Here is a 25510-nt window from a genome sequence, read left to right as displayed (position 1 = left end):
TTCAATTCTGTGGTTACTGTGGTCATGCAATACTAAACTACTATTTTACATAGGTGTGTATAAGGCCATGCTGTATGCATCTTTGTATCCCTAGCATCTAACATAGGGGGTCTGGCAGATATTTATTTATAATTTGGTTGAACTGAAAGAAATCTTGACATATCCAAGCCCAATGGATTCTCAAAGTCTCATCCCAAATAGAGTAGTCTTTCCTGATGTCATTTTCACCCATTACCACCAACTGAAAGGGGTCCAATTTTCCTTCTTATCCAGATCATATTGTCAGACTCATTTTTTTGACATGCACAGCTTGCATTTTGTTGATGGGTCATTTTTTTTCTTCCCTTCTAAAATGTAAGCTTTGTTAGTTCACAATTTAGTTATAGTTGTTTAACATGTTGTCTCTTACAGTATTTTATGCATGTGCTTTACAAATCTTAGAAGCCAAATAAATATGGATTAAAATAAATGAATGGATGTATAAATTCTATAATGAATATTGCATGGAAAATCAAAGAAGTTAAGAACCTTAAAGAAATTTTGGGATAATTTCTTCTAACTTCTTCATCTTACATATCAAGAATCCAAGTTAAATGAAATTCTGTTATGTCTCCCAGGTGTTAGCACTAAAAAGGAAAAATTGGAACCTAAGTTCCTGATTCTTTTTTTTTTTTTTTTTTTTTTTTTTACAGGCAGAGTGGACAGTGAGAGAGAGAGACAGAGAGAAAGGTCTTCCTTTTGCCGTTGGTTCACCCTCCAATGGCCGCCGCGGCCAGCGCGCTGCGGCCGGCGCACCGCGCTGATCCGATGGCAGGAGCCAGGAGCCAGGTGCTTTTCCTGGTCTCCCATGGGGTGCAGGGCCCAAGCACCTGGGCCATCCTCCACTGCACTCCCTGGCCACAGCAGAGGGCTGGCCTGGAAGAAGGGCAACCGGGACAGAATCCGGCGCCCCGACCGGGACTAGAACCCAGTGTGCCGGCGCCGCTAGGCGGAGGATTAGCCTAGTGAGCCGCGGCGCCGGCCCTAAGTTCCTGATTCTGAAGTAATCCATTTATAGATTTTCAAGTACATTCCTTTACCTCTTCATCATATGAATTTTCTTGATGCTTTACCTCATAAATTATTTTTTATTGATTATCTAAATTACAAAAAAGATCTTTTCTGGGTACTTATTTTTAAAAATACAAGGGGGTGGACACTTGTAACAGTTTAGCCAGCTGCTTGGGATACCAGCATCGCACATCAAAGTGTATGGTTTGATTCCTGGCTCCCCTGCTTCTGGTCTAGCTTCCTGCAAATGTGCGTCCTGGAAGTCAGCAAGTGATAGCTCAGGTATTTGGGTCCCTTCCATCTATAAGGGAGAGCTACATGGAGTTCCTGGCTACCGGCGTCAGCCTGGATCAACCCTGACTGTTGTGGGCATTTTTGATGTGAACCATCAGATGGAATGTCTCTCTCCATATATATAGATCTCTTCATGTCTCTCTGTCTTTCAAATAAAATGAAAATAAGAAAAAATGAATACAAATTTTGTTAAAAAAAAAAACACATGAGTTTTCTTCTTGGAAAGACCATAATCACATCCTGGAAGTCACATCATATTGAGTAAGAAAATATAGAACAATTATAAAGTGAGATTTTTATATTAAATATATTCATGATCATTTTTATGAAAGGACCTGTAGAAGAAAACTACAAACATATTTGTTTTGACCCTTAAAATTCATTTAGAACTAGGCTGAATATTAATTGCATTTTTTATTTTAAAACTGGAACTAGTATATGATTTATCATAAATGTAAATCAGAAATAATATTTGGCTAAGTAGTCTTATTTATACAAACTAGTTTATCAGTTCAGTTCTCTGATTTTGTATAGTTTGTACATGTATACTGCAAACTATATGATATAAATTTTTTATGGTTGCCTTTTATATGGATTATTTGATTCTCTGTGAACAAATGATATACATGTCTTAAAGGTCAATATTTAGGTATAAGCAAAAATATGTGATTGTTTTGGTGCCTTTGAAATGTTACATTCTCAGAAAGGCTAGAGCATGGTTTCTAACTATCTTTTAATGTTTTCTAATTTAAAAGATAAATAAAATTTGTGGCCGCCCAGTAAGAACACCTACTCAAAGCCCTCATTGTTCTTTTGATGGGAGCAAAGAGAAGCATGGAATGAAGATCTCTACAAGGAATGGTGAAGAGACACTGGCCAACAGAAGAAAGTAAGACATTTGTTTTACAACCAGAAAGAAAGAAGAAAGTAAGCCATTAATTTTACCACAGAATAGAATATATTCAAATGAGTAGAACCAAATATGAGAGGTCTTCAAAATGTTTGTAGAAAATGTTAATTTTTATCAACTTACACATGAATTTCAGAAATTTTTGCACCACAATTAATATCAATTAATTCCATTTTCCATAAACCATTTGAAGTACTCTCATACAGTATGGAAGAAAAAAAATTAGTGTTCATTTAAAATTCAGTGGCTCCACCTGTTCCATTAATTTGGAAGATAGTTTCAACTTCTGAGACCATTTCAACTTTCTGTGATGATGTAAATGTCATATGATATATTTTGGCAGACCCTGGGCACATGTGATCATTCCACCATTAAAATGTGGCTAGTGTGACTGAGGATTGAATTTTTATTTTTTACTGCTTTCATTAATTTTCATCCAAATTCCACACATGATGAGTGGCTACTGTAATGTCCAGAGTGAGATATTAAGAGTATATTTTAATGATGCAAGCATTACTGAATGTGTAGCATTTGTTAAAAATAGTTGGATTAAAAGCAAGTATCCATTCCTTTTCACCTGGGATGCTAAAAAAAGGCTATGTTGATTCAAAATGATAGCCATTGAGTAGAGCTTGTTGCTATCACTAACATATCTGTCACTGTGTTCATCATTAGTCATGATTTCACATGTTAAAGTCTTCATTAGTGACACTTTGACTTCTAATTTGTGCTTATACTAAAAGTCAGTTAAAACTGGAGGAAACTTATTTTATTTTTTGTGATTAGTTGACCAATCTGTGTCCCTGATGTCACCTAATCAATGTAAATTTGGTTGCCTGAGCATATAAGAAAACCAAACATGGAAGCCAGAGTTTTGGGGGAAAGAAAATGTATTATAAGGCAGCCAAGTATAGAGTCAGGAGCAAAGCTCAATTCTGACTGTCCTAAAAGTTCTTGCAAGAGACGTTGAGGACCAGACTGAGGAATGTGCGACAGGCCTGGGAGGTAATTATTCTTACTGTGCAGGCACAGGTCAACTACATGCCTCTTCCCAGATAGCATGTTTTAAAAATGGCAGTTTTAGTATTTTCAGTGGGTAGAGATTTGGTTCAAAACTTTTTGAGTTCATCTAGGTCCAACAGCACATGCATTGTTTGTCATTTTGCCGACATAAGGAATTTCCAAAAACTTCTCTGTTCATCTACTAGGGAAAACAAAAAAGTTTTAATTAATTCCTCATATCTTAACTCTGTGGATTATGGTTTTACTGGCAAGTGCTAGATTCCCAGGTTTTTTTTTTAATTGAACAAAAATATAGATAATTTACCAACAAATTATTTCTCATACCTATGGATCATTTGTTTATAAAATATTTTACATAGGTTTACTGTCTAAAAAATGTCTTCCTTTTTGGGGGGCAGCATACCTAATTGCCTCATATTCTCCTCAGATAAGCTAAAAGTTTGGGATAATGATCTAGTCTATTTATTTGCTACAGCTATAAAGAATTAGCACCTTGTTAGCATGCAAAGTAGCTCTTCCCTGCCCCCCGCCACTAAACTACTATAATAATCATTAGTCATTTCTTACATTTGGAAAATCAGTATATTTTGTCTAGGGTGGTTCTTACAATAAAATCTCAGCTAAGGAATATATTAAGTTCTTAACACATCATATTTTTTCACCATCAAAACAACCCAATTTGAAAACAGAACAAAATCCAACCTTTAATATCATTTATTCTCTAGCAAAATTAAGCCAATGTGGATATTTTATTATTACAAAATAATTGGGAAGAGTGAGGGGCTGATATGAGTGGAAAGTTTTGAGAGTATTTATCCTGGCTATTGAACAGACCTCTTTCATACTAGTCTTGCAAATTCATTTTTTTTTTTTTTTTGTCTTTGAACAGCCAGCCACCAGTAGCTACCGCTTATGAATCAGGGTAGATCTATCACAGGCCAATTTCATGCCATACAAAGTGAATAACTGCACTTGAGCCCATGTGAACATTTCAATTTTGCACTATTTTTTATTGCCACTCTCAAGTGGAGTTTAATTGTCATGGTAGTATATTCTGTTTGTTGCCTCTATATTGTGCATATATATATATACATAAACTAGCCATGTATTTTATTTATCTCTCATCAACTAATTATTTACCATGAGATCATAAATTTCAGCTGAAATAGTTGAGGAAATGTAGCAGACATAGGTGCTGAGTCTGGGCTACTTTTTTTAATAAACTCTACTTTTGTTTGTCCAGTTGAGCTTGATAGCAAATCAGTCACTTTCTTTTTTTTTTTCTTTTTTTTTCTTTTTATCTATTTATTTATTTATTTATTTTGACAAGCAGAGTGGACAGTGAGAGAGAGAGACAGAGAAAGGTCTTCCTTTTGCCGTTGGTTCACCCTCCAATGGCCGCCGCGGCCGGTGCGCTGCGGCCGGCGCACCGCGCTGATCCGATGGCAGGAGCCAGGAGCCAGGTGCTTTTCCTGGTCTCCCATGGGGTGCAGGGCCCAAGCACTTGGGCCATCCTCCACTGCACTCCCGGGTCACAGCAGAGAGCCGGCCTGGAAGAGGGGCAACCGGGACAGAATCTGGCGCCCCGACCGGGACTAGAACCCGGTGTGCTGGCGCCGCAAGGTGGAGGATTAGCCTAGTGAGCTGCAGCACCGGCCTATCAGTCACTTTCACTTGATAATGTATTGCATATATTCAAGCCTAATCTTATAGCCTGGAACATCAGATAACACTTATTTCATCACATGTATCTCAGCTTGCATAGCCACTTGCTAGCTTGTGAGCAAGCTTATAGTTTCTGCTGGGGCTTAGTTGCAACTAAGCCAACTAAACAACTAGCCAACCAACCAACCAATGAAGCAGCTGAACCGAGATACTTCCGATACCTTTGAATGGTTCATCTGGGTCACCTAGACTGGTCACCACAGCAGCTGCTGAAGAGCAAGCAACAGATACTTTTCATATATTTTATATATATATATATTTTTTCATATATATATATATATATATATATACATATATATATAGCAATAACTCTTTTTGAACAAGCATAGTGGTCCAAAAAGCACGGTCCATCTTTCAGAGGTTACATCATCTTAGGTACATAAATTTGCCTTTTATGTTAGAAGAGTAATCCAATAAGATCCAGACCACACGTGGAAATCATGCCAAATTGAAAAACACATGAAAGGTTAGTATTTTTCATCTTCAAGAGCATGCATACATCTACTAAGGCATGGAGCAAGATCTTTTCAGTGTTTTATTATCAGCACAGTGTAGGATGTCTAAACAGGCATGGTGCTTTGCACCATGGTCTGGGAGAAGTGTCATAAAGTCTAATAGTGAAAGGGTACTGCTGTCCTTGGTAGTTGACTATTAAATATTTTTGGTTGTCCCTACTAATTAGTAATTTGCCAAATCATTAGCTGGATAACAGAAATTAGGGAGTGTGTTGACTTCTGTAGTAGACATCACATACAAATGAACATATGAATTTGGAGTCACCCACTGACTTCAGAAGTGAGTACACGAACCATCCAAACAAGTGAGATAAATTATGAGGTTTTAGGAATCACCACTGCATTTTTTATTGTCTTTGAAGATGGCCCTCACATATCTCAGCAATTCCACAGGATATGTTAGTCTTTTGTTTTACTCAAATTGTTTTTGCAAGGAAAGGTAGTGTTAGGGGTTTCAATTTGACTTTCATTTCATGAGTGTGCAGAATGTGCAAGTCACAAGTATTTATATTACAAGTGTGAGTTCTTAAGTGTGAAACAAATACAGGATAAGTCTGTGGACTCACTGGCCTGAGAGTCAGACTGAACCTAATGCTATATGCGGCTGCTTCCATGAACTCTGTTTCTAGTGTTTGTTTTGTTGATAGTGTTACATTTTTTTAATAATGTTGTGCACTGTTACAGCCATTCTGGCAAGAAATTTGTCACATCAGCACAACTCATATACCCTATTTACTACAATCTTAATTTCTTAACATGGTTTAAAAATAGCTAAAACTCTTTCAGTCAAAATTTTCATGAAAGGCAGTGTAGTAAACTTTTCAATAATCATTTTTGTCATTTCACATGCTGAGGATAGATTATTTTTAGTGTAGTATATAGTAAATATAATGACTATCTAGATTGAGAAAAATATATATTTAATCCAGAATAGTTGTTGACTTGTTTGGGTTTCCAATTATCATTCATTAATTAAAACAGAAGGAAAGACTATTAAAAATAGATAGACAGGCTGGCACTGTGGCTCACTAGGTTAATCCTCCTCCTGCGGCACTGGCACTCCGGGTTCTAGGCCCTGTTGGGGCACTGAATTCTGTCCCGGTTGCTCCTCTTCCAGTCTAGCTCTCTGCTGTGGCCCGGGAGGTCAGTGGAGGATGGCCCAAGTGCTTGGGTCCCTGCACCTGCGTGGGAGACCAGGAGGAAGCACCTGGCTCCTGGCTTCGGATTGGCGCAGTACTGGCCATGGTGGCCATTAGGGGAGTGAACCAACGGAAAGAAAACCTTCCTCTCTGTCTATCTCTCACTGTCTATAACTCTCTCTGTCTCTCTCTCTCACTGTCTAACTCTGCCTGTCAAAAAAATAAATAAAAAAGTAAATAGACAAGAGAAATATAAATTTCCAAATGACTCATCAAAAATCACAAAAAAACCCACTGCTTTTTGTAATTCATAAAAATGAAGTTAAAAATTGTACTTCTAGAGTTAGTTTTATGAATTAATACATCTGTGACAATTTTTCTTAGTTGTTTTTTTTTTTTAACTTGGGACAATACCCATAAGAATATGACTAGCAAAAACTACTTTTGATAGTTTAAATCAACACAGAACTGTTAAAGGAAAGCCATCGAATGAAACAAAACATTTAGTAGTTTCTATAGCTTGATATGAGTATAGTTTCTGCAGTAGCTAAAAAAAATTGAAATTCTAAAAAAATAGTTTTTGCCTATGTAAATGAAGATAAACACTATTCCATGTTTGCCAAAAATTTAAAATGAATTTCACATGTAAGTAAGTCATTCTTTAAAAAATATGTTATCATACTTTACTTTAGATTTTGTGTGCCAAAAGGCTTTTGTTGTTTAAAACAATGTTTGGTGGCCGGTGCTGTAGCATAGGGGGTGAAGCTGCTACCTGTAATGCTGGCATCCCATACGGTGCTGGTTGGAGATCTGGCTGTTCCACTTCCTATCTGGTTCTCTGCTATGGCCTGGGGAAGCAGTGCAAGATGGTCCAAGTCCTTGGGCCTCTGCACCAGCATGGGAAACCTGGAAAAAGCTCCTGGCTCCTGGCTTGGGATGGGCCCAGCTCCAGCTGTTGTGGCCATTTGGGGAGTGAAACAGCTGATGAGAGAACTTTCTCTGTCTCTGCCTCAGCATCTCTAACTCTGCCTTTCAAATAAATAAATACATCTTAAAAATAAAATAAAGTTATGTTTGAATTATTGTATCCTTACTTAAAAAATTCATTTCAGGTTGTGTGGCACATGAAAGTTTCATTTATTAAACCTTCCAATATTCAAACAGTTCTTTTGGTTATGTTAATACGACCATAGAGGAGGGAAAATAGAGATCATTTTCTTAGGTAAGAGTATGGGTTAACTTGACAAAAGACAGATTAAGGAGCTGAAAAGGCATAGTAATTGCATATTAGAGGGATGGGAATCTCACAAAAATAGGAGACTCAAAGAAGAAGCAGATAATTGAAGTATAGACTCCTGGTGGACAGGAAGGAGTAGTTTTGGGATTTCCTAGGGTGGTGGAGCTCAATTAGTGGAGAGTGAGAGGAGTCAGTGTGCAGTGAGTGAACACCACTTTGTTTACTAATGCACATTTCCTTTATATTTGTACCTTTATTTTATAAAAGAGCAGCTCCTCAGAGCTACTTCTGAGTTTGTATTTTCTCAAAATAATCAGCTGGAAGTAATAACATGCTTAAGTGTTGCATTTGGAGGTGGAATATTATGATCTCCAGTAGTCAGTACTTTGAGATGCAGTTTCCTGAGCCTCAACACAGTGACTGTTGGCATAAATAATTTGAACCAATAACATTTTTTGCCATCTAATAATTTTTATTGAATGATGCTTAATCAATCTTTTTTTAAAAGATTTATTTATTTATTTGAAAGTCAGAGTTACACAGAGAGAGGAGAGGAAGAGAGAGAGGAAGAAAGAGATATATATAGAGAGAGAGGTGTTTCATCCACTGGTTCACTCCCCAAGTGGCCGCAATGGCCGGAGCTGTGCCAATCCAAAGCCAGAAGCCAGAAGCTTCTGCTGGGTCTCCCACACAGGTGCAGGGGCCCAAGGATTTGGGCCATCTTCTACTTTCCCAGGCCATAGCAGAGAACTGGATTGGAAGTGGAGCAGCCGGGTCTTCAACCTGCGCCCATATGGGATGCCGGAGCTTCAGGCAAGGGCGTTAACCTGCTGCGCCATAACGCAGCCCCGATTAATTAATCTTCAGGTTTACTTTTTATAGTAATCTAATTATATGATATCCTACAGTAGTTAGGCTTAAAACTGCCATTTTCTGTTTTTTTCCCCCATCATTCCTCTTTTCTTGTCTTCTTTAGAATTTAATAGATACTTATTGCTTTTTACTTTCTAATTGATTTTTAGATTATATTTTCTTATTACCCTTGGGTAATCATAGAGATTGCAATACATTTTTTTTTTAATTTTTAGTGTCTACTTTAAATTAGAACTTTTACCACTTAATTCAACTTCATAAGCTAAAAGAATAGCATCACTTCATTACTTTCTTCCTATCTTATGGGCAATTTTGTAAAAACAAAAGAGACTTATTACTTTTATTTTTTAAAGATTTATGTATTTAGGCCGGCGCCGCGGCTCACTAGGCTAATCCTCCGCCTAGCGGCGCCGGCACACCGGGTTCTAGTCCTGGTCGGGGCGCCGGATTCTGTCCCGGTTGCCCCTCTTCCAGGCCAGCCCTCTGCTGTGGCCAGGGAGTGCAGTGGAGGATGGCCCAGGTGCTTGGGCCCTGCACCCCATGGGAGACCAGGAAAAGCACCTGGCTCCTGGCTCCTGGCTCCTGCCATCGGTTCAGCGCGGTGCGCTGGCCGCAGCGCGCCGGCCGCAGCGCGCCGGCCGCGGCGGCCATTGGAGGGTGAACCAACGGCAAAGGAAGACCTTTCTCTCTGTCTCTCTCTCTCACTGTCCACTCTGCCTGTCAAAAAAAAAAAAAAAAAAAAAGATTTATGTATTTGCCGGCACCACAGCTCACTAGGCTAATCCTCTGCCTGCGGCGCCGGCATTCCGGGTTCTAGTCCCAGTCAGGGTGCCAGATTCTGTCCTGGTTGCTCCTCTTCCAGTCTAGCTCTCTGCTGTGGCCTGGGAAGGCAGTGGAGGATGGCCCAGATCCTTGGGCCCTGCACCCACATGGGAGACCAGAAGAAAGCACCTGGCTCCTGGCTTCAGATCAGCACAGCACGCTGGCTGCAACGTGCTGTAGCGGCCATTTCGGGGGTGAACCCATGGCAAAAGGAAGACCTTTCTCTCTGTCTCTCTCTCTCACTGTCCACTCTGCCTGTCAAAAAAAAGCCAGAAAACAAACAAACAAACAAACAAAAACCTCATTCATGGTCTAGTCAAGTCTTCTTTTAGCTTGAGAAAGGGAGAGCTAGGCATAAAGTTGGATTCTTTTGATATTATTTTGGATATAATTGTACTGATTCAGTCTACTCCATTTTTTTTCTATTTATGCAGTCTAATAATGAGCTATTGGAAGACTTGGATTGATACACACACACATATATACACATATATACACACACATATACACACACACACACCAGGTGCAGAGGTCTTCAAAGTTGAATGGCAAGGAAGAACTGTTCTCCTAAACAACTAGAAAAGCATCACAATTTTGCCTCTTTGGACAGAAATCAAATCAGCGCAGCTGTAAAGGCCATTGCACTCCTATAGATGTCTAAACCAGCCCAGGCAGAGTGATTTCCCTGTGGCAATTCCTGCTCTCGGCTTGATTTCTTGAAGTTAGCTGGTAAGAATAAGCTATTAGCAGGCTTAAATTGGTGATAATTAGCTGTACATTATTATTTCAAAGTGGTGTGGCTGTGCCAATTAAGTGGGTAATTAGGAAAACCCCAGGACAATAAATTAAGACAGAGTCTCCACACCAGGGCCCCATCTGTTCTCCAGCATGCATTCCAATTAGCCAAGTCTCTCACTTAAGAATGCATGATTAAGGGGATTGGTTGCATTCATGGTGTGTATTGGGGTAATTGAGACTATCCTAGGTGCTTAGTAAAAATTAGATACTTTTGGTATCAGACATAATTTTGGTATTAAGATGGGAAAAGAGGAAATATAGAGAGATTGGATTAAAATATTTGAAACAGAATTTAAATTGTTTTATAGGATTTTGTTTCCTTCCATTTTTTCTTTTGAACAAAATTGAAGCATCATATCATCAGGCACTTCCATTTTATTCTAATATGTGTATTTAGTCATGATTTGAGTGATAATTTTATCACTTGGATTATAAATCTTATTTATTGAGAATAGGAACTAAAAAGGACACGTGAAATAGCAGGGTTTAAGAGGAAAGAGGCAGGGAAAAATTCTGATTCAGGATGTCACTGTCAGCTAAGGAAAATTAATGTCCTGTATATCACAAAAAATTCAGTGAAGCAGTTGAGTTAATTAAATTAAACATAACTTTGAATAAAACATATAGGGTAAATGTTTGGCAAAACAGTTAAGCCTTGGTTTGGGATGCCCACATCATACATATTAAACTTCTTTAGTTCCTGTCCCAGCTCCCATTCCAATTCCAGCTTCTTGTTGATATGCACCCTGGGAGGCAGCTGGTAATGGCTCAAGTACTTGGGTAGATGGGAGACTCAATGAATTCCTCACTTCTGGCTTCAGTCTGGCTCCGTCCCAGCTGTTAAGGTATGTAGAGAGCAAATCAGCAGATGATAGGTCTCTCTCTCTGTCTTTCTGCCTTTCAAATAAATAGATAATCATTTAAAATCTAATCTTATTTAGGATTATTATCAAGATAGGTGAAGTTGGTTTGTATTCAATGAGACCAGATAGTTTAAAATACATAAATTTATAGCCAAATATTATCACAAAACTTTATTAACAAAACCAAAATTAATTTAAAACTTGTATAACACAGTTAAGTGTCTGTGACTGTTATTATGGTAAATCATTATTGAGTTATATTGACCTTAATGTTGAATTGTATATATTCAGTGGATGAAAGTATTCATAGGTCAGAAGAAGTCAACTCTTAGAGAAAAGTTTAATATCATTTATAGTACTTGAGAAGGCAATTTACAATCTATTTCCTGAAAGGAAGTTAGTGCATTTTTGAGGCGCCATTATTATTTATTACCTGTAAGCTTAATTTACTGAACTAAAGGTCATGTTCACTTTCAATGAGAAAATTCTATTTAATTTAAAACAGTGCTTAGTAAGTGACAGTAGTAAGTGCTTCCAGGGCAGGGAAGGCCAAGACAAAGCTTTCCATATGAGGCTAGAGGTGAGCCAGAGCAGGCAGAGAGAGAACCTGAGCTACCAGGCAGGCCAAGGTCAAGACATATGTGAATAATGAAGATCAGAACCTGCAGGGAGTCAAAAACCGGGCATTCAGGAAGAACAAATGCCAGAAGGCAGATCAGACATATGGCAAGAGTTTAGGCTAGTGGTTCTTAACCTTTGGGGATCATGCATCCCACTGAGAATCTGATAAAGCGTTCCCAGGAAAAGAGGCTCTTAAACAAATACATGCAGAGTTTAGTTGCATTGGAAAGCAATTTGCTCCACCTGAAAGTGATATTGAAAATAAAGGCTTCTTCAAGAAATAAGTTTGCTCTTACTTTCTAGATTCTGGAAAAATTTATGGTCATTTTATGAAATGTCATAAACTCAATTCTAATGTGGAAAATAGAACTAATATTAGGTATTTCTTGTGCTGAAAAGAGATAGCTTCAACTACTTGGTCTTAACTAAAGGTTGAGACTGTGGTCTTAGATGTAGCTATGTATACAGATGTTTGGTGTACAACAAATACTCTGTCTTGATAGTAAAAATTACTGAAGATAATAGGAAACTTATGTGATTATCACTGGCTGCAAATAAAGCTCTCATACCTTATTTTGAGATGAGGATAAGCTTATTTAAGGGAACATGAGATTTATCCTAAGTGTGTCAAGTTTTATCCATAATGTTTTCATTCTCAGCTTAATTTGTGAAGTCTGTAATACTGAGGCTGTCAATGTTAACATGATATGAACAGAAATTAATCTTTCTGGGGCTGATGCTGTGGCATAGTAGGCTGAGCCTCTGCCTGCAGTGCCAGGATCCCATATGAGTGCCGGTTCTAGTCCAGGCTGCTCCTTTTCTGATCTAGTTCTCTATTGTGGCCTGGGAAAGCAGTAGAAGATGGTCCAAGTGCTTGGGCTCCTGCACCCACATGGGAGACCCAGAGGAAGCTCCTGACTCCTGGCTTCAGATGGTCCCAGCTCTGGCTGTTGTGGCCATTTGGTTAGTGAGCTAGTGGATGGAAGACCTTTCTCTCTGTCACTCTCTTTGTCATAACTCTACCTCTCAAATAAATAGATAAAATCTTAAAAAAAGGGAAAAATCTTCCAAGGTTGGCATATAGCCTAGGAATTAAGGAACAGGTTAAGACATACAAATCCCACATTGGAGTAGCTGTTTTCAATGCCAGTCACTAGCTTCCTGCTAATGCAGACCCTGGGAGGCATGCTAATTGCTGTGTGTTCCTGCTGCCCACTTAGGAGACCTGAATAACTTTCCCACATTAGGTCCCTAGCCCCTCCTGCCTTTGCAGGTGTTTAGGGAGTAAACCACTGAGTGAGAGCTCTTGCTCTCTCCCACCCCATGCCCTGTGTCTATTACTATCTCTCAAATAACTACATAAAATAGTATATAAAATTTTTATTTTATTTCTTAAAGGCTTATTTATTTGAAAGTCAGAGAAGGGATTGGGGAGAGACCAATATCCATTCCATCCACTATTTCGCTCCCCAAATGGTCTTCATAGCCTGGGGTGACCCAGGCTGAAGTCAAGAGCCTGTAACTCCATCCAGGTTTCCCATGTGATTGGCAGGGGCCTAAGTAATTGGCCATGTTCTTCTGCTTTCCCAAGTGCATTAGCAGGGAGCTAGATCATAAGTAGGGCAGCCAAAACTTGAGCCAGCACTCATTTGGGAGCCTGGCGTGGAGACAGCAGCTCAATCTGCTGTGCCGCAATGCTCGTCCCTAAAAAGAAATTTTAAATTTTTTTTCCAAATTTGTCACCAACAGAAATAAGTATATACATATTTCTTTCCCAAGTATGGGAAGAATAACCTTTAAATTGGAAATTTTTCAAACTGGCTTTCCAATATCCTCCCATTTCCAAGAAGTAGCTTTGCCAGATGAGCTAGAAGCTTCCAGTAGTGTTTATAATGATGACTGTAGGGTTATCTCAAGCATAACTCAAAACAGTCCTCCACCAATGATACTAAACTGTGAATGAAATTTTCCCCAACTAATTTGAGGATATGTTTTCTTTCTTTTCCTCTTCATCATAAAAGTGAATCTTCTATTCTTTTCTGTTTGGAAAGTCAATAACACCTACAGAGTTGAAAAGAAATTCAAATTAAGCTCCCATTGTGTTTTTCTTCCACTGAATTACTTGAAGTGGTGAGGAAGAAGATTCCAGTTCATGCTGGGTTGAAACCGGTGATTTTTTTACAATTGTATAAAAAGTAGTTCAGAATTGTTGGGTCCTAATGAGTGAAACATTCCTTTTACTAAAGTAGCAAAATTAAATGCATTTAGAAACAGTGTGAATCTTCAGTCTACAAGAAGAGTATCAACCACTATTTTCCACTTCATTTTGCATGGCAAGAAACATTTCCAACACTTTAAATATGTCAATGGCATTTGACATACTGAAAATATGCACATAGTGTAAAATGGGAATGTTGGGGAGATACCCTCCAACCCCCTTAGTTCTGATGGGGGTCATTGGCTGGATCTTGGAACACAATTAATACAAGAAATGATTAAGAAAAGAAGAATATAATAGTTTCCTTAAATTTACATGCACTTGCGGATTTTCACAATAAAGTCCAAAGAAATGACTAAAATATTATGCTTTTATACTTTTTAGACAAAGGACAATAAATTTGTGGAGGATTGGCAAAACAGATGGATCTCTAGGCTACATTAGTGAATTCTAGGATATCATTAGGAGATAAAAGTAGGGAAGATGTAGAAGCTAGTGGAAGATAAGGATTACTTCAACAAATTTATTACTTGAATAATTAATTGAGTAATACCAATCTCAGGATCAAGGCCATTTTGTGGCCTTTGCATCTGAAAGACATCAAATATCTTTGTGACTTGCTGTATGTCCCGCCAGATGTCCTGTTCTGAAGTTAGAATTTCTGTAGTAATTTTGTCTTTAAGTATGGGTTCACTGAAGCCAGGAGCCTGGATCTTCATCAGGGTCTCCCATATGGCTGCAGAGACCCAAGCACTTGCCTCATCCTGCACTGTTTTCCCAGGCACAATAGCAGAGAATTGGAACAGCCAGGACGCGAATCCTGGCTTTAACCTGCTGTGCCACAGTGCTAGCCCCTGTCTCATGGCTTTTGATGTCAGTAAGTCTAAATTCTCCTTTTGCTTGTAAGTTTCAGCCTCTATCAGTAAGAATCTTATCATACATGAAGCACTGAAACTTTGGGGTATTAAGTGGAGCCAAAGAATTTATAATTTTCACATATTTTGTTTATTTACATTTTTCTAATTTAAGCCATATACAAAAGTACATAAATCATAAAAATAGATTTATTACTTTTAGTTACCACCAAATAGAGCATATCTTAAATGTCTTAATTAAGTAAAGATGATTATATAGTACTTAACCCTGGTCAGTAATATTTTATGCTACCCATAAGAAATTGTCAGTAAAATAACACTGAAGAGCGATATTTCCCAAAATAATAATTTGAGAGTAACAGGAATAAAATTGGAAGCTAAGATATCTTATTTTCTCTGAATTCTGTTAATTATGGGTTCCCAGACTCTTAATACCCACCATTATGCCAGAGCCCAGGGAAATAAATATTTGGACTGAAAGATATAGAATATCTGAAAATGCAAGGGTGAATAGCTTGAACCAGGTTTTTGTTTGTTTGCTTGCTTTTTTGTTTTTTTTTTTTATTTTTTGACAGGCAGAGTGGACAGTGAGAGAGAGAGACAGAGAGAAAGGTCTTCTTTTGCCGTTGGTTCACCCTCCAATGGCCACCACGGCCAGCACGCTGCAGCCGGCGCACCGCGCTGATCCGATGGCAGGAGCCAGGTGCTTCTCCTGGTCTCCCATGGGGTGCAGGGCCCAAGCACTTGGGCCATCCTCCACTGCACTCCCTGGCCACAGCAGAGAGCTGGCCTGGAAGAGGGGCAACCGGGACAGAATCCAGTGCCCTGACTGGGACTAGAACCCTATGTGCTGGCGCCGCAAGGTGGAGGATTAGCCTAGTGAGCCGCAGCGCTGGCCTTAAAGCAGGTTTACATTGACCATTGTACAGATGAATTTGTGAATGGAGGTAACCAGGAATACCTGATTATAATAGAAAAATGAAAAAAAATTAGACAAGAATTAGGAAAAAAAGAAGCCTATCTACTGGTAGATTATTAAGTGGAAAGTATTTCATTAAAGTTCTGCTAAAACTTGATAGGGAAAATGTTTTTCAGAATATGTTCTTGTCCCCTATGTCATGAAGATCATTCTTAAAGCAAACATTATGTTTAGCAAACATAGAACATACCTGACAATATAAGAAAGAAATATTCAAGATTTGAGCTATAACACTGAATCTCAAAAGATACTTACTCATAATAAATTTGTGCAAATGACAGACATGTGTATTAGAATCATTAGACAGGAAAATATTTCATGTGGCTTATTAACTTTGCTGTTGATGTTGATTCAGTCATATCCATATAATAAAGATTTTTCTTTTGAAGAAATGAATAGTATGCCTCTTTAGTAGAAAAGAACAATTATATATTTTAGTTAAATTGAACCATAAGTAATGAGGTAGAGAAAATATTTCCCATCTCCTTTCAGATGCCTGCTCAAGATTTGTTTTAAATCTTGACTGTTGGTACAGTGCTTATTTTCATAAATGACCTAAGGTCTTTATTTAAAGTCCTTATAATAGAGAACAGAGTCAGTGCCTTTAAAAGTATGTTTTTACTACATAAGAAAGGATTAATGGAGTTAGTTTTGAATACTTTGTTTTGACAACAGGTTTACATCACTCTTTTTTAGTAGAGGATACACTCAGAAAGGGTGCTTTCTAACACATTAAATGGTAATGTGATGGATTTGGAAGACCACTGAAAAGCAAGGAAGAGAGACATCTATTCTAAGTGCACAGAGATTGCTGTCAACTTCCAGCCCATGGCAAATACGAATTGCAAGGGAAAACTAATCATGAAGCACCTGTCTGAAAAGAACCCTCTGCAAAGGGTCTCTAAGGATAGTAGTGAATTTTCTGTGCACCTTTAAATTTCTCCTTCCCGTTACTTTTTTTGTTGCTCCCCAACTTGCCACCCACCTGAAGTCTTTAACTTTGTTGAGAACTCACAGTCAGTCTTCTAATGAAGGGAAATCATGTCTGTGAACAAAAAGACTTCCTATGAGGAGGGGAAAACCTGGAATCACTTAGGGAAAAAAAAGTCCTCTTTGAGATTGGTGCCGATGCTTAGGTCACAGTTTCCATAATAAGTGACGAATTCAAGTGGAGGTCAGAGAGCACACTTTAGGAGTTGGTCTTTTAGAAAAAAAAATATGTGTTTTTCTTTTTTAATCAAATATGAATGTAATGTGCTTGAAACACAATAATGTTTGTGAAAGTGTGATTGGTGCCATCTATAGAATTGCTTCTCTGTGGTGTACTTCACTCTTCTCCCATTTCTCCAGAGTCAAGAAACTAGAATTCAGCTCTCCCTATGGCCTAACCATATAAATTTAATTATGTTAAGCATTTATAATAAGAACTATTATAGCTGTAAAATAGTAATCTAAATATTTTTCAAAAATTTCTAAAAATATTTTGTCAAATGGAATGACTTAGGTGAGAATAAAGTGGAATGATTAAATATAGACTCAGAACAGCAAGACAAAATAGATCTTATCTAGAAGTGTGTAATTATATGTTTCCTCTGCTGAGCAGGAGACTGACATTTTAAATGTCTACCTTTTGACAGCTGTGGTCAGACATCTCTACAGGGTTGAGCATGCTCATTAGTGCCACATTAACCTTAACTTTGCCTCAGGCCATTAACTAGCAAACTGCACATTTGACCTTTGTTCTACAGATATTTTCCAACTGTGAGCTAGACCCTGATTTTAATTTGGGTTCTCTGTTGTGTGTGGACTGACTTTAGTGGTGGAGGAAATCAATATATGTCATTAAGTAAAGAAACATGTGGTCTTGAAACATTCCACAGAGAAAACCTCCATTTGAAAATAAGATTCTTCTCCAATACTTTTCCAGATAATTAGCTTTGGTCAAAGGTAGAAATAGTCTTTGCTACATTTTATTCCATGGAAAAAGGAAAGCACATGTGTGTGATACATGACAATTTATGAATGTTTTCAATGAAACAAATTGCCACTAGATGAGGACATGCAACTGAGAACTGTGTCTTGAATATGGCTATTTCCAGCCATGTCTGAATAAGTGAAATGCAGAATCAAATGTCATTAAGATCCTACACTTAAGGCAAATGCACCTTAGAAGATCAGTCAAGTTTGAAACTTACGTGGTTGCGGGTCATCAAGCCTTCTGATTAAATAGTATACGAGCCTTATGAACTAAATTGTAAATTAGTTTTGGCAAAACATTTTAATAGAGTGTGGTATTCTTAATATATCTAGTTTCTAAAATATTATATAAATTTAAAAATAATCAATACATATACCTATGAACTTAAATGAAGCTCATGATACACTGTCAAGTGAAAAAAAGCCAGTTGCATTCATGTGTGTGTATAGCTTAGCAGCAGCTTTGTCAAATCAAACCATCTCCATGTGTATGTCTCTCTCTCTGCTGTTTTGTATGTTTGCCTGGTTGCTTGTTAGCTTGCAAATGGAGAAAACCCAGGAAAGGAAAACACCAGGATATTAGCATTGATTACTTTGGGAGAGAAGGTTAGAAATACTATGTAACATAGAGGAAAAGATACCAACTTGCTTTTCCTTTACCTTGTAATTGTTTTATGCTTAGTAAGAACATGTTACTGTTAAAATTAAAAATAATTAAAGTCAATTATGATGGAACTGCTCAATTTTATAGTAATAACGAGACTTTCCATGTGTCAACAGGCCCAGAAACAACAACTTCAGAGTGGGTTACATTTCGTTTTCTATTTTTAATCACGTGGCATCTCAGGAGACCTTTCTGGCACTGTTGGCCTCAAGGGCCTGAGAAGCAATGAAGCAATAACTATGCTAGTCCATGCTTCTCCCTTGCCTTCAGTAAGCTCAAGGCAAACAAGGCTACAGGCTATGAATGAGCAATTGTACAACAGCCTCCTGCTATTTTACTGTGTTAACACAGTGTACAAAGCTGGTCATTAGCTAGAGATAAGAATTAACTTACCCCGCTTCTTGCACCAAACGTTTTAGACTGGTCAACATATATGGATAACTACATGTGAACACTGTGTATTCTAAGTGCAGATTTGGTTAGGAAGAAGTTATGTGTCTGTTTTCTAATATGAGCGTCTGCTAGGCAAAGTGTTGTGTTTAAAATGTGATGATTTCTGTAAATGTTTAGAGATAGAAGTATTTTCTACTTAGTGATTTTAATCAACTTTGGTCTATCACATATCCAGTATTAATCAGACATTATGAGGGGTAGAATTTTTCAAATGAATTAACTGAACAAGATGTCCATATCTACACTGTATTAGTGCCTGATTAAATAAGAACTTAGTTCTTTTCAACAGGCTTTCCACTTCTCTGGCTTTCACTTTATTTATAAAATTAGATTGGACTAAATCAATAATTCTCCTCCTGGCTGCACATTAGTGTCCTGTAGAAAGTTTTCAGAAAGCTCAAATGCCTGGTCCCCACTCTAGATGAAGAATTCTGAATGTGTGAGGGAGAAAGCTACGTGCACACTTTAAAATGTTTCCTTAATGAAGATAATGCACAGATAGGCCTGAGCTGCTTGAACAGTTGAGCTTTAAGGCTCTGCCTCTGTCTTCCTGAGACAATGTATCTGTGATGCACTAATTATGATAGATAGCTTACACAGCAGTGTGACTAAATAGTTATATGTCACTGCATATTAATTTCCACATCACTTATAAACAGGAAATTTACTGTTTGGTAGATTCTGGCACAGCTTGTGGTCCTGCCCTTTATATTTCTTCTGCCTTTTAATGCAACACACCAGGAAGGTGTCTCGTATTTCCTCACAATCCAGGAACAGTTCTCCTGAAGTTTCCCAAGCTACTTGTGTCCTTTAAGAACTATAATTATCATTACATATTTTAAAAATATATTTCTTGCAGGTGCTTTCAACTCTAGAACTGATAAAAGGTAATGCTGCATCTGGGGCTAATTCAACAAGAGTTTTTTGAGTACCACGTTAGTGGACACAAGGGGTCTGTTTGCCTGTGGTGTTGTCAAATAAACAGCATTAAGCTGGAGTTGCTTAGAGGAAATCCTATTTGTTTGTGACAAGTAAAGGACACACTGGGAATGCATAGTTCCCTAAAGAAACTGTCTCCCTGAGATGCAATTTTCTAGGCTTTTTATAGCAAGGGTTGGAGTAGTATCCAGGATTTGGAAAGGGGGAGTGGGAGGTCTCTTCCTGCTTGCAATATACATCTTCCTAGAGTTTGTGTTAAAAAATTTGACCCAGATGGGTTTCTGGCAAATTTCCTTTTTTGTGGTGGTCTGGCTCCCTTTGAGTACACGGTTTCAAGATAAGTTTTCTTCCTGGGAAAAGCAAGCTCAAGAGAGGAATAAACTGTTTCAGAACCTCTGCCCATGTTCCAGTGTCCTCTTTTTGGCTAAGTCCTACACTTTTACACTGATTGGGTGCCAGACTCCGGTGATAAGAAGAAAACATTGCTCTTGACTTTTGAGAATGAGAGGAGGAAGACTTGCAAATAGAGGAATTATACTGTAACAGATAGCAAGAGCTGTGACACAGACATGGACAAAAGCTGGATGGGAAACAAGGATGAATCAGCCCAGGATAAAGTCTGCGCAGGTTGGTCAGGAAGGATTTACACAGGAGGTGAGGTTTAAACGGAATGTTGAAGAATGTTAGAAGAATTATAGTATCGTATTAGGAGGAGATAGTTCTGGGTGGAGGAAACCTATGTCCTTAGCCTGGACATGTGTTCAGTAAATTAAAGTTATTTCATGCAGTATGTGTATAAGTGTGTGGTTTTTGACTGGGGTACTGGAGGAAAGAGGAGAGAGACTGTCATGGGATGAGGTTAAGGGGTCCAGGATGGAGAAGGTATGTTCTAATGTCAGACATTGTTGTCTAAATTGTTCAAGCAAGGAAGTGGCATTATTACTGAAAACAAGGTAATGCTACTCATCACTTGAAGGCCAATACTTGAGAGACAAGAGCTGATGCAAGGACATCAGGTTTCCTAAAAAATGCCAGCAATATTTGGAGAAGGAGGACATAATCGTCAGCAGGCCCATCTCACATTCTCAGGTTAACAGGAGAGCTTTTAGAACACAGGGGGAAAATGATAGGGCCAGCTGTTTGATGGCCTCTGGCCAGGCATTAAGGGGTTAGTTGGAGTCACAGTGGTTAACTTGAACCTGCAGTAATAAATCCAGTACCATGGTCATGCTGACTGGGGCAGGCAAGATAACTTTGCAACTTCAGCTGGCTTTCTCAAGGGCAGTTTTTGAAATTCTCACGCAAGCAATATTTATCTGTTAAGTTAAGCATAAGTCTGATTAGTTGCAAAGTCAGCAGTTAGCTTTGCTTAAGGAAAATGGAATCATTTGAGGTACTGTAGCTTTATGGCTGAATTCTAATGCAACTTTTGTTTACAGAATGGGGGACTGCAGTGAAGGCAAAGTGGGTGTGCAAATCTGGAGGCATGGGGACCATTTGTAAGACTGTTGCAAGCCCAAACAAGAAATTACCAATGTTTATATAATTCGACATAGAATAGGCCTGGAATAAATATTCAGGCAGGAAAATTTGCTATCTTCTTTTACATATTTTCATACTGTTACTCTTAATTACATTTGATTTCTCTATTCTAGAGATGTCTGAAGGCCAAGATGACCAACCAACGTATAAAACACAATCCCTGAAGGATAATTAGCTACATTTATTATTCTCCTAGTTCTAACTGGAAAGATTCTAGTGATTGTAGTAAAATAATTATATGTACATTTCACTCTCCCAACATCTTAAGTTTAGAATAATCTTAAGAATATAATGTTATTATTTTGACTTTTCTTGTGAAACTGGAAAAGAAGCCACGTGTATAATAGCTTAAGCCCTGAGCTGAAATGTTGGTATAATTTTTGTAACAGGACAAACATTAATTGGCTCTGCAGCAGTAGATATCTCTTTCTGACCTTACTGTTGCTAGTAGCAATTAACATCCTCATTCCTCACAAATTCATTTTTCTGTATCTGCAATCAAATGCTCTTGATGTGTATTTTTTATGTATCTAGCATGGATCATCTGGTCCCTCAAATCAACCACATTTTAACACAACTCTTAAGTCCTGTGACCTAAAAACTATCAACCATGGAATATAATGTTCCAAAGTAGGATTTCTCCCGAAATCTTTGTCATTCTAAGCCAGAACTTACCTTAATATTCACACAGACTTTCTTCCCCTATTTTAGTCTCAGAGAATTTTCTCCATACCTAACAATGCTGTCCATTTTCAATGATCCTGTCTCTTTAAAATTTGTGATCCATCAATTATTTATTTTCTTTTCCCATTGTTTTATTGCTCAAGAGAGAGTAAGGCTGTGATAGCAAACCATGACAACATATCATTGGTTTAGAATAATAAACTTGTGTTTCTGTTCACAGTCTGTGTCCATTTCAGATGCACTGGGCTTATGGCTCAAATTGCCGAGGCCCTAAGACTCAGCCTCCATCTGAAACCTGCCAGTCATTACCGTAGAGGGAATCAAGGCATCAGCAAAGCCACTTTGATTCTTAAAGCTGAAACCTAGAAGGCACATGCACCATCCGTGCCTATGTTCCACACACACCAAAGCAAGGACAGCGATATCTGGGAACACACTCATGAGGGCTTGCCCTTGTTATCTCCTCCCCTCTACATGCAAATGTTTCCAAATCTCATCCATTATCAAACAAGCATTAAGACAAGTAAAATTCCATTAGTTTTCCTTTTCGTCCTTCTCCACTCCTTTCTCACCCTCTTTTAGAGTTCATCACAGTGCAGATCATAAGTCTACTGCTCTACTTCCACTGCTTCATTTATTGTATTAGTTTGCTAGGATTGCCACAACAGAGTACCACTGCCAGGATGGCTTGAGCAACAGAAAGGAATTTTCTCAACCTCTTTGGAGGCTGACGTTCAACATCAAAGTGTGAGCAGGTTGGTGTCTACGGAGGATTCTCTCCCTGGCTTACAGGCTGCTGCCTTCTTCCTGTGCTCTTACGTGGCTGGCTCTCTGTGTGAAGACATCCCTGGTATCTCCCTTTGTAAAAGTACACCAGTGTATTGGATAAGCACCCACCCATATGTCCTCATTTAACCTTAATTACCTCTCTCCAAGGATAGTGACAATAGGGGTTAGAATTTCTTTTTTTCTTTTCTTTCTTTTTTTTTTTTTTTTGACAGGCAGAGTGGACAGTGTGAGAGAGAGAGAAAGGTCTTCCTTTGCCATTGGTTCACCCTCCAATGGCCGCCGCGAACGGCGCACCGCGCTGATCCGAAGCCAGGAGCCAGATGCTTTTCCTGGTCTCCTATGGGGTGCAGGGCCCAAGCACGTGGGCCATCCTCCACTGCACTCCCTGGCCACAGCAGAGAGCTGGCCTGGAAGAGGGGCAACAGGGACAAAATCCGGCACCCTGACTGGGACTAGAACCCGGTGTGCCGGCGCTGCAAGGTGGAGGATTAGCCTAGTGAGCCGCGGCGCCAGCTAGAATTTCAATATGTGTTTTTTGAGAGGGGGAGGGGGCACAGTTGAATTCATAACAATTACAGTCATCCCATCTAAAGGACACTTTTTCTGATTTAGTTAACCTCTTATAATGGCCTTTTGCACTGTGGAACATCTAAATTCAGGATCCCTCATTCTTTAGTTTTCTTACCACTTTAATTTTGAGGTTTTTGTTTCTTTGCTCTTTCTGCTTTCAAGTCACTTTGGCTTTGTTGGATGCATTTTTTGGGTGATTTCATCCATTCCCAGGACTTCAGTTACCCTTTATGTGAATTATGGGTCCCAGAGGACCTATCTAGTCCACTAAGATCTAGGGTAATGTATTTAACAGCAAACAACCATGATGCTTATGGTTCTTGTGCCAACAGTATAATCCCCATCTCAGTGCTTTTTTTGCAATATAGAATCTGGTCTCTCACCCACCCCAGGACTGCTAAATCTGAATCTGCATTTTGGCAAAATCCCCAGTTGATGTTTACACATACTAAGTTTGAAGAGTCGTGTTCTACTTGATTTTAAAAGAAAGCTCCAGTGGCACATGTTAAGAGTAGAATCATTCATTTCTTAGCTTTCATTCACTGATTAACTTGGTAGCTATTTATTGGGTCTGCTGTGCCACCACCACTTTCTAGAATCTATAGCAGTAAACAAAACAAAGTAACTAAAATATCCCTGTCTTTTTTTTTTAACTCTTGAGAGGCAGATAAGTGAAATGAAGCCAATAAATATGTATCTTACAAGGTAGGCTAGAAAGGGAAAATTCCCATGGGAGGATGAACATATTGAACAGGCAAAGGCAATCATGTGGACATGGGGTTGCTGAGAAGAGGTAACTTAATCTTTATATTTTATCTCAATGAATGGAGCAACCATTCTCCATTACTTCAGGGGGAATAAATGAAAAATTATCTTAACACTTCTACTTTCCCTGTCAGTTCTATATTCTGAATGTTTTTCAGATCTTACTTTGTATGCTTCTTTCGGATTCTCAGTTTGTGTCTCTCTGAATTTTGGTCATAGCCCCATAGGTGAGCTCACTGTTTTTCTGTTTGCTTATTGCTTTACTGCTGTTGTGATAACATCTCTTCCTTGCTGGAAAACTTTCTTTCTTTTTTTTTTTTTTTTAAAGATTTATTTATTTTACTTGAAAGGCAGAGTTACACAGAGAGAGAAGGAGAGGCAGAGAGAGAGAGAGAGGTCTCCCATCCACTGGGTCACTCTCCTATTGGCTGCAACAGCTGGAACTACACCGATCCAAGGCCAGGAGCCAGGAGCTTCTTCCAGGTCTTTCACAGCGGTGCAGGGGCCTAAGGGCTTGGGCCATTTTCTACTGCTTTCCTAGGCCATAGCAGAGAGTTGCATAGGAAGTGGAGCAGCCAGGACTCCAACTGGCGCCCACATGGGATGCGGGCACTGCAGGTGGCGGCTTTACCAGCTACACCACAGCGCCGGCCCCTGGAGAAATTTCAATGGCTACCGATACCTTCTTAAAAAATTGAAATATTTTATGATGCTCTTCAATAAACCTGATTATTTTCTGACATTCTTTTTACTTGAGAAGGAGGAGGGGGGAGAGAGAGAGAGAGAGAGGAAGAATGCTCCCATCCACTGTTTCATTCCCCAAATACTTGCAACTGCCAAGTGAATAGGTGGGGCTAGAGCCAGTAGCCTAGAACTCAATCCAGGCCTCCTGTGTAGGCAACAAGAAAGCAGTTACTTGAGTCATCACTATTGCCTCCCAGGTTCTGTGTTAACAGGAAGCTGGAAGCAGGAGCTGCAGCCAGGAAGCCAAGTCAGGTACTCCAATATGGGATACAGGCATCTTAAACAATGTTTTAACAACTAGGCCAGATGCCTGCCCTCTTTTTTTTTTAAATCATAATTAATTCACCTAAGTGCACTCCCCACCTCCCCACTAGCCTAACTGCAGTCTTTTCTCTTACTTTTGCTCATCTTGGGTTTTCCTTTGTTTGGTTTCCTTTTTGT

General features: G+C 38.8%; 1 protein-coding gene across 1 annotated transcript in view; it reads left to right on the top strand.

The window, feature by feature from the left end:
• Window positions 1–25510, top strand: part of GPC5 (glypican 5) — a 1597736-nt gene that overhangs the window by 408457 nt on the left and 1163769 nt on the right. The window contains exon 4 of the mRNA XM_017343550.4: window positions 2100–2233. Within this exon, the coding sequence (XP_017199039.2) occupies window positions 2100–2233 (134 nt within the window). The remainder of the gene's footprint in view (window positions 1–2099; window positions 2234–25510) is intronic.

Source organism: Oryctolagus cuniculus, chromosome 9 (assembly GCF_051225735.1).
Source record: "Oryctolagus cuniculus isolate XC-2025 breed Fujian yellow rabbit chromosome 9, ASM5122573v1, whole genome shotgun sequence".
Taxonomy (NCBI): Eukaryota; Metazoa; Chordata; class Mammalia; order Lagomorpha; family Leporidae; genus Oryctolagus; species Oryctolagus cuniculus.
This window is presented reverse-complemented; position numbering and strand designations above follow the sequence as displayed.